The 15,819-nt window shown below is 49.6% G+C and overlaps 1 protein-coding gene across 3 annotated transcripts in view; it reads right to left on the bottom strand.

Moving 5' to 3' along the window:
- PLXNA4 (plexin A4) overlaps positions 1-15,819 on the bottom strand; it is a 517,066-nt gene that overhangs the window by 90,695 nt on the left and 410,552 nt on the right. For all 3 annotated transcript variants that reach the window (XM_049894276.1, XM_049894277.1, XM_049894278.1), the window contains exons 8-9: positions 14,794-14,893; positions 12,401-12,515 (exon numbers count right to left, since the gene is read on the bottom strand). In XM_049894276.1, coding sequence (XP_049750233.1) covers positions 12,401-12,515; positions 14,794-14,893 — 215 coding nt within the window. The remainder of the gene's footprint in view (positions 1-12,400; positions 12,516-14,793; positions 14,894-15,819) is intronic.

The raw sequence follows: 15,819 nt of genomic DNA, 5'->3' as shown, positions 1-15,819 counted from the left end.
CTGTACTTGCAAATAACCCTGTTTGGAAACAGGAGTTTTTCTTTTGTTATGTCAATGAGGCTATATCAGTGTGGGGTGGATTCTAAACCTAACCACTTCTGAGTTATAACAAGACTAGAGCACACACACACTCACACACACAGGCGGGGGATGTCACCATATGAAGACAGACACACATGGTAGATGAATCTACAAGCTCGGGAACGCCAAGGACTGCTGGCTACTAGATGCTGAAATGGAGCCCTCGTGGCGCAGTGGTTAAGAGCTCGGCTGCTAACCAAAATGTTGGCAGTTCAAATCCACCAGCCGCTCCTTGGAAGCCTTGTAGGGCAGTTCTACTCTGTCCTATACGATCACTACGAGTCGGAGTCAACTTGACAGCAATGGGTTTGGGTTTTTTGGTTTCAGATGCAGAAATAGACAAGGAAGGGTCTTCCTGTAGAGCCACCCTCTGAATTCAGACCCCTAGCCTCCAGAAGAGTGAGAAACAAATTCGTGTTGTTTAAAGCCACCAACTTGTGGTATTTGTGTTACGGCAGCACTGGGAAACCAAGAAGGAGCCTTGGAGGCAAAAACAGTTAAGGCCTTGGCTGCTAACCAAAAGGTCGGTGGTTCAGACCCACCCAGCGGCTTGGTGCGAGAAAGACCTAGGGGGCAGTTTTACTCTGTCACATGGGGTTGCTATGAGTGGGGATGGACTCAAAGGCATCCAACAACAGGTTAGTAAGACAGGAGTGCTCTGGGCTCTGGTCCCAGTCAACAAACCCTTCCTCCTCCCCTCAGGGTTGCCCATGCCCTTATCCTAAGGCCCAGAGGCAATGAAGGCTGTATGTCTCTGGAGACCCGGAGGTACCACATCAGGAGGACGTCTTAGCACCTCCATCCCCTGCCACCTCAGCCGCACCCCAGACCCTCCTACAAGATGGGAAAGTGGAAACAACTTGGAAGACAGGAGAGAGTTTGTAGGACCCTCTACCTGAGACCGGCAGCCTTCCTCCCCTAAAGCGAGGGCAAGCTTGACCTTCCCTCCCTGGAGCCTGAGGAGGGAGCTGGGTCTGTGGTTTCACTGGAGAGAGAGCCAGGCAGGCAGGGCTGACATCTCTTGCTCCACCTCCCACATCAAAATGGCGCAGTGAGGGTATTGGAACCTGTGAGTTCTTTGAACTAACGGACCCCTTCCCCTTCACATGGGAGAAACTGAGGCAAGGAGAGGAGAAACAATGGCCAACATTTTCTCCCTCTTGAAGAAAGAGGCAGGTTCCTGCTGGTGGGCGGGACCATTCAGGACAGATGGTTGGTCAGCAAGGATCTCCCTGGGCCTGGTGGGACGAGGGAGCTACCAAACCCTCTTGGGCCAGGCTGGAACCTTCCCAGGGGGCTGGACTGGTTGTAACCCAGGCCATGAGTAGAAGCATAAGCCCCTCTCTCTTCTCCCAATAAGATTCTCACTGAGGCTTTTAATGAGTTCTCTGAGGAGTCCTCATTGCCTGTGGCCCCATAAGGGCCTAGTCTGTGTATAAAAAGGTTCTCAGCTCTAAGAGTAAGTTCATTAATAATAACTGGAGAAGCCCAGGGCTGGGCCTGCACTCTTTCCTCTGGTGGCACTACTGACTGACACCTGTCCCCCTAACTGGAATGTAAAATGCCATAATTCCCCAGGCAACAAGGCATCAAGGGACCACTTCCTACATGTCCCTTCCTCCCACCTCACCTTTCCAGATTTGGACCTGCCTCATGCTGAGACTCCAGGTACAAAACCATCTACAAGTCTCATACTCATGGCAAAGTCCAGAGAAACTTCCATGTCTCTCCAGGACTCCCGTCTGGAGAGCCCTGCTGTCAGGGTCTAGGGACTCACACCACCCTGACCTTTGTCCCCACCTTTGAGGCCCCTCAACTTGGAAGAATCTGGATGAGGAATCATGTAACTACAAGTTGTTGTTGTTGTTACCGTCTGTCGAGTCAGCCCCCAACTCACAGCTACTCCATGCACAACAGAACAAAATGCTGCCCCGTCCTGTGCCGTTCCCATGATCCGTTGCGAATTGGACCATTGTGATCCACAGGATTTTCATTGGCTGATTTTCAGAAGTAGATCACCAAGCCTTTTTTCCTAGTCCATCTTACTCTGGGAGCTCTGTTGAAATTTGTTCGGCATCACAGCAACACACAAGCCTCCACTGGCTGACAGAAGTGGCTTCGCGTGAGGTGCATTGGCTGGGAATCAAACCTGAGTCTCCCGCATGGAAGGTGAGACTTCTACCATTGAACCACCATGGGCCCCGTAACTATGAGTACCAGTCTGTTTTCTTCTGCAACTTTCATGACCTTTGCACATTGATCCTTGCTTTCCGTAACTATAAACTGGGTTTGAAAATTCCATCTCCAAAGGACCGTTTGGGGGGATTCCATGAACTAACACATATGAAGTGCCTGGCACAGCGTAAGCCAGCGTTCAGCGATGTTTGTTCTTTCCTCATCTTCCCTCCCCGACCCCCAGCTCTGCTGGCCCTTTGCCCCTCACCTAGTCTCTTGTCCTATCTCCTTTCTGAAGGTTTCATCTCCCCTGCTCCTGCCTCTCTGCACCTTCCGATGAATACCTTGCCAGCTCTCACTGCCCAGCTTGTCCCCGCCTTCTAGGCTGTAGCTCTTGAGTCTGACCAATGTCAATGTCCCAAGTGTCCTAGACACAAGGGGGGCAGGGAGGGCAGTCCCCTTTTCTGGGAGGTGACTTTCTGAAGCTGCAAGTTCCACGTGCTCTGAGACAAGAGCTGTGCCCTCCAGCCACATGGCCTTGGACAATTCCCTCAAACCATCTGGGTCTTTTCACCCATAAAATGAAGAGGCTGGATCAGATCTAAGGATTTTTATGGTCCCAGCTATACTACTAACCCGGTAGATGACCTGGGAACACATCATTACATAATCTATTTGAAGCTCAGTTTTCCCATTGCTAGCTAACTAGCTCAACCTGCTCAACTAGCCTTAAGAATGATATTCAAAATACCAAACAACGGAATGAATGCTGGAGGGGCAGGGTGATAGGGGGCTTTGTGGCTATTTACCAACCAGCAAAAACCCTCAATTAGAAGGAATGACATCATAGCCAAAGCAATGGACTCACACATCGCAACGATCACATGAATGGCAGGGAACATTTCATTCTGTTATCCCTAAGATCAGTAGGAGTCAGAGCCGACTCAATGACTCCTAACGACAAGAAGTATTTTAATATTTGAATAACTGGTATGTTGCAACCAGGATTCCCTGATTCCCTGATGGTGCACATGGTTAATCTCTCGGCTGCTAACCAAAAGGTTGGAGGTTGGCGTCTACCCAGAGGCTCTCCGGAAGAAAGGTCTGGCGATCTACTCCTAAAACAATTACCCACTGAAAACCCTATGGAGTAGAGTTCCACTCGGACACACATGAGGTTGCCATGGGTCGGAACCAACTCTACAGCAACTGATGTTTTTATGTTGTGACCTTGGGTCCTGGCTCTGGGTTTACGACGCTGATATGATTCCAGTTAACACACTGCAAGGGTTCAGCCCAGTGACATTCTACCACCGCCATCATCCGACACATGTTTTCCCCCAGGCTCTCCTGTTTCATAGCGGAACATGCAGGGTAGCCCCTATGTTCCAGAACCCAGATCATCTTTCCAACTTGGGTCCACAGATGATTATCCAGCCTCCAGACAGCATTCCTCAGAAATATAGTGCCCCCCTCTTTTAGAGGAGGATATTCCTCTGAACTATTATTCGCAAGGGCCAGCTCCTGGAGGGTGGAAAACACCTGCATTAGCAAGAGTATTCGGAGGCAAATGCATACAACGAGGGCCAGGCTCCCTTGGAGGCGGTTTGCCTGTGGTGACATTCTGCAGTTGTAAGGATGGACTGAGGATGGGGAGTGGCAGTGGCTGGAGGTGCCAGGAAATCCTTAATGGCTTGGCCTTTGGGAAGTGGCTCTGGCAGGCTCCAGGTTAGCCTTCCCACCCTGGGCACATTCAGACTCCACTTAACGCGTGCAAAGCAAAGCTAGCTAGCACTACTAATTGTAGGGAGCAGGAACTGAAGCCAGAGTGTTAAAGCCGGAGAATGCCTTTTGGTCTACTCTGTCCAGCACGCCCGTGGCTGCTTTATACAGAGGTTTCACTGCGTATTTAAATAATTGAACAAGGACACAAAGAATGCTGCCATGCTGGGAGGGGAAAGGCTGCCTTCAGGGCCGGGCTGCCTGGGGACGGGGTTGGATTTACAGCCCCTGGTGTGTTTACAAGATGAGGGCTCTAATTCTCCCAGTTGCTACAGACAGATGGCAGGAATGAGATGCTCTGCGGGAGAACTGAGGGAGGTGAGGGGGGGTTGGGACACAGCACCTGGGGCAGCTCAGGAATAAGTGCTTGGCTGGTCAGGTTGCCCCACGTCACCTCAGCCCCCATCAATTCCAAAGAGAAGCCAGCCCTCACCCCAACCAAACCTCGAAATTTACACTCACCTGCTCAGACCCATCATGCCCAATACAAAAATGTAACGCACCATATATTTTCTTGCTGTTGCCCAAGTTTATAATGCCATTAGCGTGATCTATGATGGGCCGGTTTATGGAGAGAGTAAAGTAATAATACTGAAAGGAAATACTCATAACCTTAAGGGGGTGGGGTGGTGGGCACAAGGGATTGATGGAAAGTGCAATTGCCTGAGAAATGGCAGTCCCAGAATGGAATACCGGAGTGGAGGTGGGGCGTGGGTTGAAGCTGGGTCTTTAACTGAGTTTGGCTTTGTTTTCAAAGGAGGGTGAGGGGCATGGCAGGATGGTTCTGTTCCCTTGGGCTGGATCCCAGGAATAATTCATCTGCAAGAAAGGACGCAGAATATCTGAGAAGGCTGACTGGCCTTGACTGGATCTCCCTCCACACTCCAGGGGGCGGCGAATGCCCTTGACCTCCCCTGTCTCAGGGCATGGGGCCATTTCAGTACCAGAGGCAAGCAAGCAACAGCCCAGGGGCTGGGACTTTCCCTGCAGTGCCCAGTCCTTTCATTCCGGAGAGGGATTGACAGTTAGGACCACCAGGTATCTTGATACCAGTCCTGACTGTGGCTGTCTTCGCAGGGGTGTTGGGCAGTAGGGAGTCTTGGGGAACCTTTGGAACATAGCTTTGGAAATCAAATAGAATTCATCTTGCCTCCTCTGATCTTAAAACTGCTCTCTGGAGTAAGCACCCTGGTTGAACTTCCAAGGAAGGCTTGCTGGGACATGTCTTTTTGTGCCTGCACACCTGTGGGCCAGATGGGCTTCACCCTCCTAGCAAAGCCATCCTATCTGGGGGCCAGAGAGAAGCTCACTTCACTTTTAAGTTTTTAGATGAGATATAACAGCAAAATAGACCACTAAGGACAAATTCTTTTTTTTTTTTTAAACTTCCCACTTCCTGCTCCCCCATCACCTAAAAAAAAAAAAACCCAAAACCCAAGCCCGTTGCCATTGAGTAGATTCCCGACTCATAGTGACCCTGTAGGACAGAGTAGAACTGCCCTATAGGATTTCCAAGGAGTGGCTGGTGGATTTCAACTGCTGACCTTTTGGTTAGCAGCCTAACACTTAGCCGCTGTACCACCAGGGCTCCCCCCATCCCCTGGGAACCACTAATCTCCTTTGGTCTCTCTGTATTTACCTACTCTGGTTCACGTAAGTGGGATCATACAATATTAGTGGAATGTTGTCAAGGTTCATCTTGTAATAGCAGGTCTCAGAGCTTCATTTCTCTTCTGTAGAATATCCCATCCTATGTGTGTACTACATTTTGTTTATCCATTCATCTATTGCTGGACACTCACATTGTTTCCACCCGTGGCTACTGGGAATAATACTGCAATGAACACTGGTATACATGAGTTTATTTGCACTGCTGCTCTCAGTTCTTCTGTGTATATACTTAGGAGTGGAATTGTTGGACCATATAGTAAAATCAGTTACCGTGGCATAGATTCCGACTCGTGGCAACCCCGTGTGTGTCACAGTAGAACTATGCTCCATGGGGTTTTCAGTGGCTGATTTTTCAGAAGTAGGCCACGAGGTCTTTCTTCTGAGGCACCCCTGGAATCCCTGACCTTTCAGTTAGCAGCTGAGTATGTTAACTGTGTGCACCAAGCCAGGGACTCCTCGGTCATATGGTAACTCTATGTTTAACTTTTGAGGAACTGCCAGCTGTTTTCCACCTGGCTGCATCATTTTACATTCCCACCAGCAGGAAATGAGGGTTCCAATTTCTCGACATCCTCGTCAGCACTTGTGATTTTCTGTTTTTTTTCTTTTTTCGATAATAGCCATCCTAGTGTTATGAAGTGGCATCTCATTGTGGTTTCGATTTGTGTTTCCCTAATGACTAATGGAAACCCTGGTGGTGTAGTGGTTAGGTGCTACAGCTGCTAACCGAGAGGTCAGCAGCTCGAATCTGCCAGGGGCTCCTTGGAAACTCTAAGGGGGAAGTTCTACTCTGTTCTATAGGGTCGCTATGAGTCGGAATCGACTTGATGGCAGTGGGTGGGAATGACTAATGGGAGCGCTGGTGGCATAGTAGTTAAGAGCTCAGGCTGCTAACCAAAAGGTCGGCAGTTCGAATCCATCAGCTGCTCCTTGGAAACTCTATGGGCAGCTCTACTCTGTCCTATAGGGTCACTAACAAGTCGGAATTGACTCCACGGCACACAATCACAACAATGACTAATGACGTCTAGGACAAATTTTTGGCATTGGATTTGCTTTTCCTTGGAAGTTTGCCTTTTTCCCCCAAGAATCACCATCATTAAGTGTGTGGGCTGATGGGGAGGTCCAGGTCAGCCTGTGGGAGGAGCCTGGGAATTCCAAAGCCACTTGGGTACCAGTGGCTCCGCCAGGTAGGCAGAGGTGAGACCAGACCCCTGTCAATGCTTTTCCCAGTGAAGGGCCATGCTGTCCAGCAGCAAGAAGGAGGCCCTGGTCACACGGGAGACCAGGACTGAGGACAGGAAGACTCTGTCATTCCATTTTACTCTCCCTTTGCCTCTCCTCCCCCTCTTCTGTCTGGTACTGGGATCTGGCAGCTGATCTAAAGATCCAGGGTTGTTATCACAATGCCATCATTAGCTGAAACAAAACCATTCCTTGTAACTGGAATACAGTTACTGTAAACGACATATGTTATTGGGCGTTCTATTTCTTATCATTGTGATTAGGCTAGAATACTTGTCATTCATATAATAACAAAAATGATGGGCCGGTTCTCTGTTCCAGACCAATAACTTCTCCTGAATGCGCTCTCTGTTCAGGGAAAAAGAAAAAAGGGTAATTCAACATCCCTGGTGGAAGCTGACAAAGCCAGTGATGAAACTGGAGGATGCACAGATGAAAGCCTTCCTGGGGATTCAAGATGGTGCTGTGTAGACGAAAAGCCACCTGGCAGCCTCTCTTCTTCAGACTAACAAAGGACTCTGTGTATAGCTCACACACAAAGGGTAAAGGGAAAAGAATACCCAGGGCCATCCAGAGAAATCGATGGGGCCTGGGTCTCGCCTTTATTCCGAGAGGGTGGAGCTCTGCCTGAGGCTTAGTATGGATTGCCCCTCTAGGTAGCACTGGGAGACTGAAGCCCTGACCTCACACTCACCCTGTAAGACCACTCTTGGAGGGGTATTTCTTTCAGGGGCTGTTCAGCTTATTTCCATTTGTAATTCTTATAGAATCTTAGAGATCATGACCACCACCTGTTAGTCAGCGTGTTATACTGTGGTGGCTTGCATGTTGCTATGATGCTGGAAGCTATGTCACTGGTATTTCAAATGCCAACAGGGTCACCCATGGGGGACTGGTTTCTGTGGCACTTCCAGACTAAGACAGGCTAGGAAGAAAGCCCTGGCAATCTACTTCTGAAAAGTAGCCAATGAAAACCCTAAGGATCACAACAGACGATTGTTCAATATAGCGCTGGAAGATGAGCCCCCTAGGTTGGAAGGCTCTACACAAGAGCCGTGATAATGCACTCAGACATGCCAACGATCACGAAGACGGTGCAGAGCTAAATAACGTTTCATTCTGTTATACTGAGGTCGCTGTAAATCAGAGCCAACTCAATGGCAACTAACGACAGAGGTGATGTAGACAAATGGCTCCATGTACAGATGGAAAAAGTCATAAGCTAGGTCCTTCAGGGCACATTCTGTCTTCTATAGCTCTAAACCTCTTGCAGTGCTTTGCATCTGGGAGTCTTGGAAACTGCATAAGGAATGCTGACCAGTGACAACATAGCTAAGCTTCCGAGTATCACAGAGCATCAGGCGGTGAATAAGCTCATCCCCCAAATGGGAACAGCACTGTGTCTGGAACATTCCACAAAATCACCTTTCAAATGTCTATTTTTTTTATCCCTTATTTCTGCTATCTCTTCCCAGAGTCACAAGAAGCAAAAACAAAAGAAAACTCAAACACTAAAAACAAAAAACATATTCCATTAATACCAGGGGTTTTCTTTTAAACTCTAAGAAGAGTTATCTCTTTCCACTGACCTAAAATGGCTGGTGTCAGTCACTAGTCCACAAATATTTATTTACTTATTTTTCTTTGGGTACATTCACCCCCGAAGATGCGGTAACAATAACCATCATGAGACCTGCAGCTCTGGCTTTTCCTGCGTGTTCATATTCAAAAATCCTCCTTGTTTTGAGCTGGATAGAATGTAATCTGCCAGCTTGGACCAGAAAGTACCCTTATGGCTTCCTTCTCTTAGAATAAATAAACACCCAAGAAGAGATGCCGAAGTTAATTCCGTCCAGTTATGTGATAGGAGAGGCACTGTGATTCCCCACTGCCGGGCTCACAATAACCCAGCTCACTCTCGGTGGAAAGAATCCAAGGGCAGTGGTAGTAGGTTCGTCTACCTCTGTGTCCTTCTCTCTGCCATGTTTCTCCAGGCCTCTTTCTTTCTCAGGGGGGTGTCTTAGCTTCTTAGTGCTGCTATTGTAGAAATACCACAAGTGGGTGGCTTTAATGAACAGAAATTTATTTTCTCACAGCTTAGGACTCTACAAGTTTGAATTCAGGGTGCTGGTTCTAGAGGAAGGCTCTCTCTGTCCATTCTGGGAGAAAATTTTTATCTCAGCTCTCTAGCATTCTTCTGGGCATTCCTTGGTGACCTCCAAGCATCCGTCCCCATTCCTGCTTGCTTCTGTGCCTAATCTCTCACCCTACACTGATACGGCCTCATTAAATTAACAAAAAGAATCTTATTCCCAAATGGGATTACATCCACATGTATAGGGGGTAGGATTCCAACACACATTTTTGTAGGACAAATTCAAGCCATAACATGGGCTCTGGCACCAAGTCCTCTGAGATGCTGTGAATCCCTTTGCCAGTGCTACAAAAAGATAGGTAGTTAGTGAGTTAGTTAGATAGATAGACAGATGGATAGATGGATAGATAGGGATAGGCAGACAGATGCTGTCTAGTCAGTTCTGAATCACGGTGACCTTATGTACAACAGAACAAAACGTCGCCCAGTTCTGTGTCACCCTCACAACTGCTGGAATGTTCAAGTCTATCTTTGCATCTATTATGTCAATCCATTTCACCAAGAGTTTCCTTCGCCCTCGCTGGCCCTCTCCTTCACCAAATATGATATCCTCCTCCAGTGATCCAACTCTCCTGATAATGTGTCCAAAGTAAGCAAGTTGGACAAGGTTCTGCTGTGATCCACAAAGCTTTCATTGGCTGATTTTAGGAAGTAGCTCTCCAGCCCTTTCTTTCTAGTCTGTGTTAATCTGGAGGCACCACTGAAACCTGTCCACCATGGGTAAACCTGCTGGTATTTGAAATACCAGTGGCAGAGCTTCCAACATCAGAGCATGTGCAAGCCACACAAGCCACCACATTACAACAAACTGACAGATGGGTGGTAGAGGGTCCAGTATAAAAGCCAGTTGCCATTTAAGTCCATTCCAGCTCATGGTGACCCCCATGTGTGCCAGTGTAGACCTGTGCTTCGTACGGTTTTTAATGGCTGATTTTTGGAGTTGCCTGGGGGTGGACTTGAACCTCCAGCCTCACAGATAGCAGCTGAGCATGTTATTCATTTGCATCTCCCAGGGTCTCAATACCATGCATAGAAGGGTTTTGTTCCTGGCTTGCCATCTTGGGTACTGAAAGGTATCATTCTTCTGTAGGGGTCCCTGAATCGTGCTGGGAGGCACAGTGGGGGCTGTTTTCCCCTCCCTTCTAGTTCTTTCTTCCTCTTTCTGAGCAGCAGATGCAAGCTCCTTTCATATATTTAAAATAAACTTGGGACAAGAGAAGCAAGCAATAAAGGAAAAGCAGAAATTTGAAAACCTCCTTCAAGGTAATTAAGTGATTAAAGGCCTTTGAAATCCACCAGATAGTTCAATAGCTTTTGCTTTCAATTTCTTCTTTGGGTCTCTCCACACATGGAATCTCTGCCAGACACCCCAGACTGGTAACCTGGGGAGACTGAAAACCTCTTTGTCTCTGTGCTCATCAAGGTACTTGTGGGTTTCAGATCAAAGCAAGAGGAGATGGCTTCCTGGGCCCCTGAGCCTGGCCTTGGTGGTCAGCCAGCCCTTCTACTTCTGAGCCCGTGCCCAAGATACAGACCTCGACTAAGGAAACTATGCCATCTTTATCAGGGCCTTTGTGCCAAGGGTGTGCCCCTTGGCTGCACACCCACCTCTGCCCAGTTACCTTCACATCCATTTTACCTTCATGAAAGAAAAGTAGAGAAACTTTGGTGGTTCAAACCCACCCAGTGGCATCATGGAAAAAAGGCCTGGTAATCTGCTTTAAAGATTGTTGTTAGGTGCTGGCGAGTCAATTTTGACTCATAGTGACCCCAAACGACAGAGTAGAACCTCCCTATAGGGTTTCCTAGGCTGTAATCTTTACGGGAGCAGATCGCCAGGACTTTTCTCTCACGGAGCCACTGGCTGGGTTTGAACTGCCAACCTCTCCGTTAGCAGCTGAGTGGCTCAGCCGTTACACCACCAAGGCTCCTTGCTTTAAAGATTACAGCCAAGAAAACCCGATGAAGCAGCTCTACTTTGTAACACGTGGGGCTGCCATGAGTCGGAATTGACTCGATGGCGTAAGACAACAACAACTTAAAACCAAAATGTACGACAGAGATTTGGGTTTCTTCTCTTGATTTTGAATTCAGAGTGGTCACTTCCAGCCATGGGCAGACTGTTATGGAGAGAAAGGGTCTTCTATTCTATCTGGGAGCGTCTACAACCTCTTCTTGTTCTTTATTGAATTACCTTAAAGGCCGGGCTTCAAACTGGTTCCTTCAGGTTGGAATCCCTGCTAAGAATCTACATTTCTACCCCAGATACACTAAATCAGAATCCACATTTTAACAAGACCCCGAGGTGATTTTCAGGTATACATAAGAATCTGGAGATATTGTTAAAATGTATTATAGATTCTGATTCAGTGTATCTGGGATGGAAATGCAAATTCTCAGCAGGGGTTCCCCCACCTCCCCTACCCCCCTACCTCCCCCACCCCCCACCCCCGGTCATTCAGGGTTTGGCCAGAGTGAGGTTTCCTAGTGGGCACAATCTGGGGAAGTGGAGGTGGGCACCATGGTGAGTCCCTCTGTTCTCTCTATGCCCCCCCTCCCATAAACAGCCCTCATACTTCCTGTGCCAGCACCGTCCCCTGCTGTCATGGCCGCAGGGTTTGCTGCTGGTCACTGCAGCTGAGCCAAGGCGGGAAGGGCCTGCCCCATGCACCCTAGCCAGGAGGTGGGTAGGAGCCTGCATGAGTCCAGTGTTGGCTGAGGGAGCAGGCCAGGCTGGAGGCTGGGCCCCAGCTGGGAGGCTTACAGCGTTGTCACAGAAAACCGTGAGGTCCAGCCAACACTGGGTCTTGCGTTTGGCTGCTAACCAAAAGGTCGGCAGTTTGACTCCACCAGCAGCTCCTTGGAAACCCTATGGGGCAGTTCTACTCTGTCCCATAGGGTCACTATGAGTAATCGACTTGATGGCAACTTTTTTTTTTTTAATTCTAAATAACAGCATGTCTTGCTGCTGTGTGCTTACAATTGTTTTTAGGGCACACACGTGTGCACCCCCACACACATGCACACCCCCACACACATGCATGCCTCTCTCTGGAGTTATTTTAGGTCTCACCTGGCGCATGGAGGATCTTCCAGGGTGGAATGGCCTGGAACGCATTTAACCCCTTCTCTGCGACAACCTCCAAGGCTGACCCAGAACCTGGCCCCAGCGCAGGGCTTTGCTTGTTTATTGCTTTCATGAAATTTGGTTTCTCTTCCTAGGAGAAGACCTGCCTTACATCCCGTGCCCACGGCCACCTGGCATCTACTGCTCTGGTTGTCAGGACCTACCTCTGGCAGCTTCACGCGGCCTTCCTGGAAGGAGCATGTCTTGGGGTCGTGGGTGCAGACGTGTCGGTATTTACACCAGTGGCAGCGGTACGGGCTCTTCACACAGGACAGGCACCTGGCACAGAGGAAGAAAAGGCACAGCTCTGGAATCTGGCTAAGCCCAAACCAGAGGGCCTCATGTCCCCAGAGTCCAGCAAGGCATTTTTAGCAGCAAGAGAAACCACCCACAAGCAGCGCTGCTCAGGAGGAGCAGACCTTGCACAGATCTATGCCCTTTCTCTCTAGGAAGCAAGCAGTCCCTGGCCTTCACCCCCTCATGCACGGAGCTGACAGCCCTGTGCCCCAGGGCCTCAACAGCCCCCCTTCAGTTCCACAGGATGGCACCCTCCTTTGCTGAAGGGGACGGCAATGAGGTCTGGAGCATCAGGGCTTGTGCGGTAGGCTTGTATCAGTTGGGGCAGACAAAAAATCAACCTGACTCCAGGGTCCCACCCAGACCCACCCTGGCTGAAGAAGCTCCTGAGGCTCCTCTTTCATACCCTGGGTTCGTTCCTCCATAGTTGGCAATCCCCACCTCCACTCTTTGCCCCAGAGAAGCAAAGACAGCTTTACGAGAGCACCTACTGCTTAAAAGGAATTTGTGGGTGGCACAGATGGTTAACACATTTGGCTGCTAACTGAAAGGTTGGAGTTTACGCAGAAGCGCCTTGGAAGAAAGGCCTGGTGATCTACTTCCAAAAACTCAGCCATTGAGAACTCCAGGGAGAATAGTTCTACACATGGGATTGCATGAGTAGGAGTCGACTGGATGACAACTGGTTGGGTTGTTGAACTGCTTAAAAACCCAACATAATTCCCTTCTCCCAAAGAGCAAAGTCCAAATGCCTGCCACATAGGCTGAGCCCTTCCAGGTTCACACACTGTTCCCACCCAGGTGTTTGGTGCTTAGATGCAGAAAAGGCCATGCCCTCCCACATGCTGCTCCTTCCCCTGGGGTACCACTCCCTCCTCCAACCCCTGGCCAGCTCCTCCTTCTTTGACCACACTGGGCCCCTGTCCCACTGATCTCTAGGTCTCGCCCTCAGCACTGGCCATACTGTGCTACATTTCATCAATCCGACTGCCCAGTTCTTCCACTGGTCCAAGAGGCCATGGACTCCCTGAGGGCAGGGACTGAGTCTTTGAATGTTACGAACTTTTGAATCTGCCTTGTCTAATGAGAAACACACTGCTTTGCAAATGGTGCTGTCATTAGCTGCTGTTGAGATGGCCTCCAACTCATGGTGATCCGAGGCACAACAGAACAAAATGGTGCCCGGTCCTACACCATCCCCATGATCAATTACAGATCAGACTCTCGTGCTCCTTAGGGGTTTTCATTGGCTGATTTTCAGAAGTAAATCACCAGGCCTTTCTTCCTAGTTTTGTCTTAGTCTGGAAGCTCTACTGAAACCTGTTCAGCATCATAGCAACACACCAGCCTCCATTGACAGACGGGTGGTGGCTATGCATGAGGTGCACTGGCTGGGAATCAACCCAGGTCTTCAGTATGGAAGGTGGGAATTTTACCACTGAACCACCACTGCCCCCACTTGCACATGGCAGATGCTTAAAGCCATTTTATTGACTGCAGGGAAGCTTCATACATGACTTCATCTACCTCCTCTACGTCCTAGAAAGGCAAGAGGGGAGTGAGAGGTGAGGCCTCCAGGTGGGGAAGTCAAGGGCAGCTCACGGCCAGAAGAGGGAGTCCTAGGTTGAAGAAACTCCCTGTTGGCTGCCAGGCCTGGTTGCTTCCCAACCTGGGGCCCCAAAGAGAGCCAAGCCCTGGATCACAGCTTCCATAACCACATAAATAAACTGTAAAACTCGCCTGGCCTTGAGCCCCCAAAATGTCTTGGGTCAAATCAGCTGGCTTGTTCCTCACGGGGAGGAAAATGCAGCAGCATGTTGAAGCAAGTGTGACTTTTTAAGACCAAGTCCTGTGATTTGAAACCGTGTTCGATGGAATCCTGCGGTTCTGTGGAGCTTCCTTGGAGACTGTGTGAGGGGATGTGTGGGGTTCCTAGAGACCGGGGTCCCAGGCCTCCCAATAGATGGTGGGAAGCTGAATCTGTTTAGAGAGATTTATGCCCAGGAAGATGTGTGGGCCAGGGGTCTGAGACCCCTCCACAGGCCCTATCCGTGCTTACTCTCTCTGCTCTCCCATGAACACTCTGGGTACCAGAGCAGTGGGGCAGGCTCCTTCTGGGGTGAAGGAGGCCTCCTCATGGAGCCTCTAGATGGAGACTCCTGGGGGACAACTATGGGATCGCTTATCTTTGGATGTAGGTCAAGAACGAGTCTCCCCATCTGCACCTCTCCCACCGCAGGTTGGGGCTGGGGGCACTTACGAGTTGTGGACGCTGCAGTTGTAGAAGACGAAGCTAGTGCTGGCGAAAGTCATGCCCGTCTCCTTGGACTTGAGCTGCAGCTGGACAACATGGTGGTCCCCTGTAGGGCAGAGCCAGCAGAGGCGAGGGAGGCCAGGGCCCCAGTCAGAGTCCCAACAAGAAGATCACTCCCTGGGGTAGGGTAGCTGGTCCCTGAAGGTGTACTCAACTATAACAGGACCCGACTCCACTGGGCCCAGGCCCAGGGCACCCCAGAGCAGCTGCAGAAGGTCTGTGCCAGTCTAGTCCTCCCTCACATTCAATCATGTGCACCTCCCCATTTGCTCACTTCCCGCATGACACACACGCACTTTTACACACTCATTTATACACACATTCACACACACTCACACACTCATGCACTCACATACTCAAACACACATATGCAAACACATTCATATGCACACACACACTCTCGTGCACACAAAAATACACGCTTGTTCTCGTACTCAGCCTCATACACACATTCACTCACACACACTCATGTGCACACTTGTGCATAATCACACCCACACCCATTCAATCACACACATACACACACTCACCAACATACTCATACACACTCTTACATACTCACACATGTATACACGCTCACACATATGAACACACACATATACACACTCACTCACACACTCATGCACTGATTATCAGAGGGAGAAACAGATCTGTAGGCTGTCAGGCCTCTGCTGCAAAATATCCACGAGGTCTTGCAAGCACGTGGATGTGTACAGGGGCTCCTTCCCCACCTCTGCAGGGACCCCATGCTGACGCCCCTTCTGCTGGTGGGCTCAGGGCTCTGGGGCAGGAGGTGCTGGGGAGGAGCTGGAGTCCATGTTTAATTCACAGCCCTGACCCCTGGCCCCACTTCCAGCCTTGGCTCTGCCTTCCTGGAGAGCCTCATTAATCAATCAGCACCGAACAAATGTGACAAGACCAAATGGGAGGGACAACATGGAGTCAATCTGCCTGGGCCGGGCCTGTCCCTTA

Source organism: Elephas maximus, chromosome 8 (assembly GCF_024166365.1).
Source record: "Elephas maximus indicus isolate mEleMax1 chromosome 8, mEleMax1 primary haplotype, whole genome shotgun sequence".
Lineage (NCBI taxonomy): Eukaryota > Metazoa > Chordata > Mammalia > Proboscidea > Elephantidae > Elephas > Elephas maximus.
This window is presented reverse-complemented; position numbering and strand designations above follow the sequence as displayed.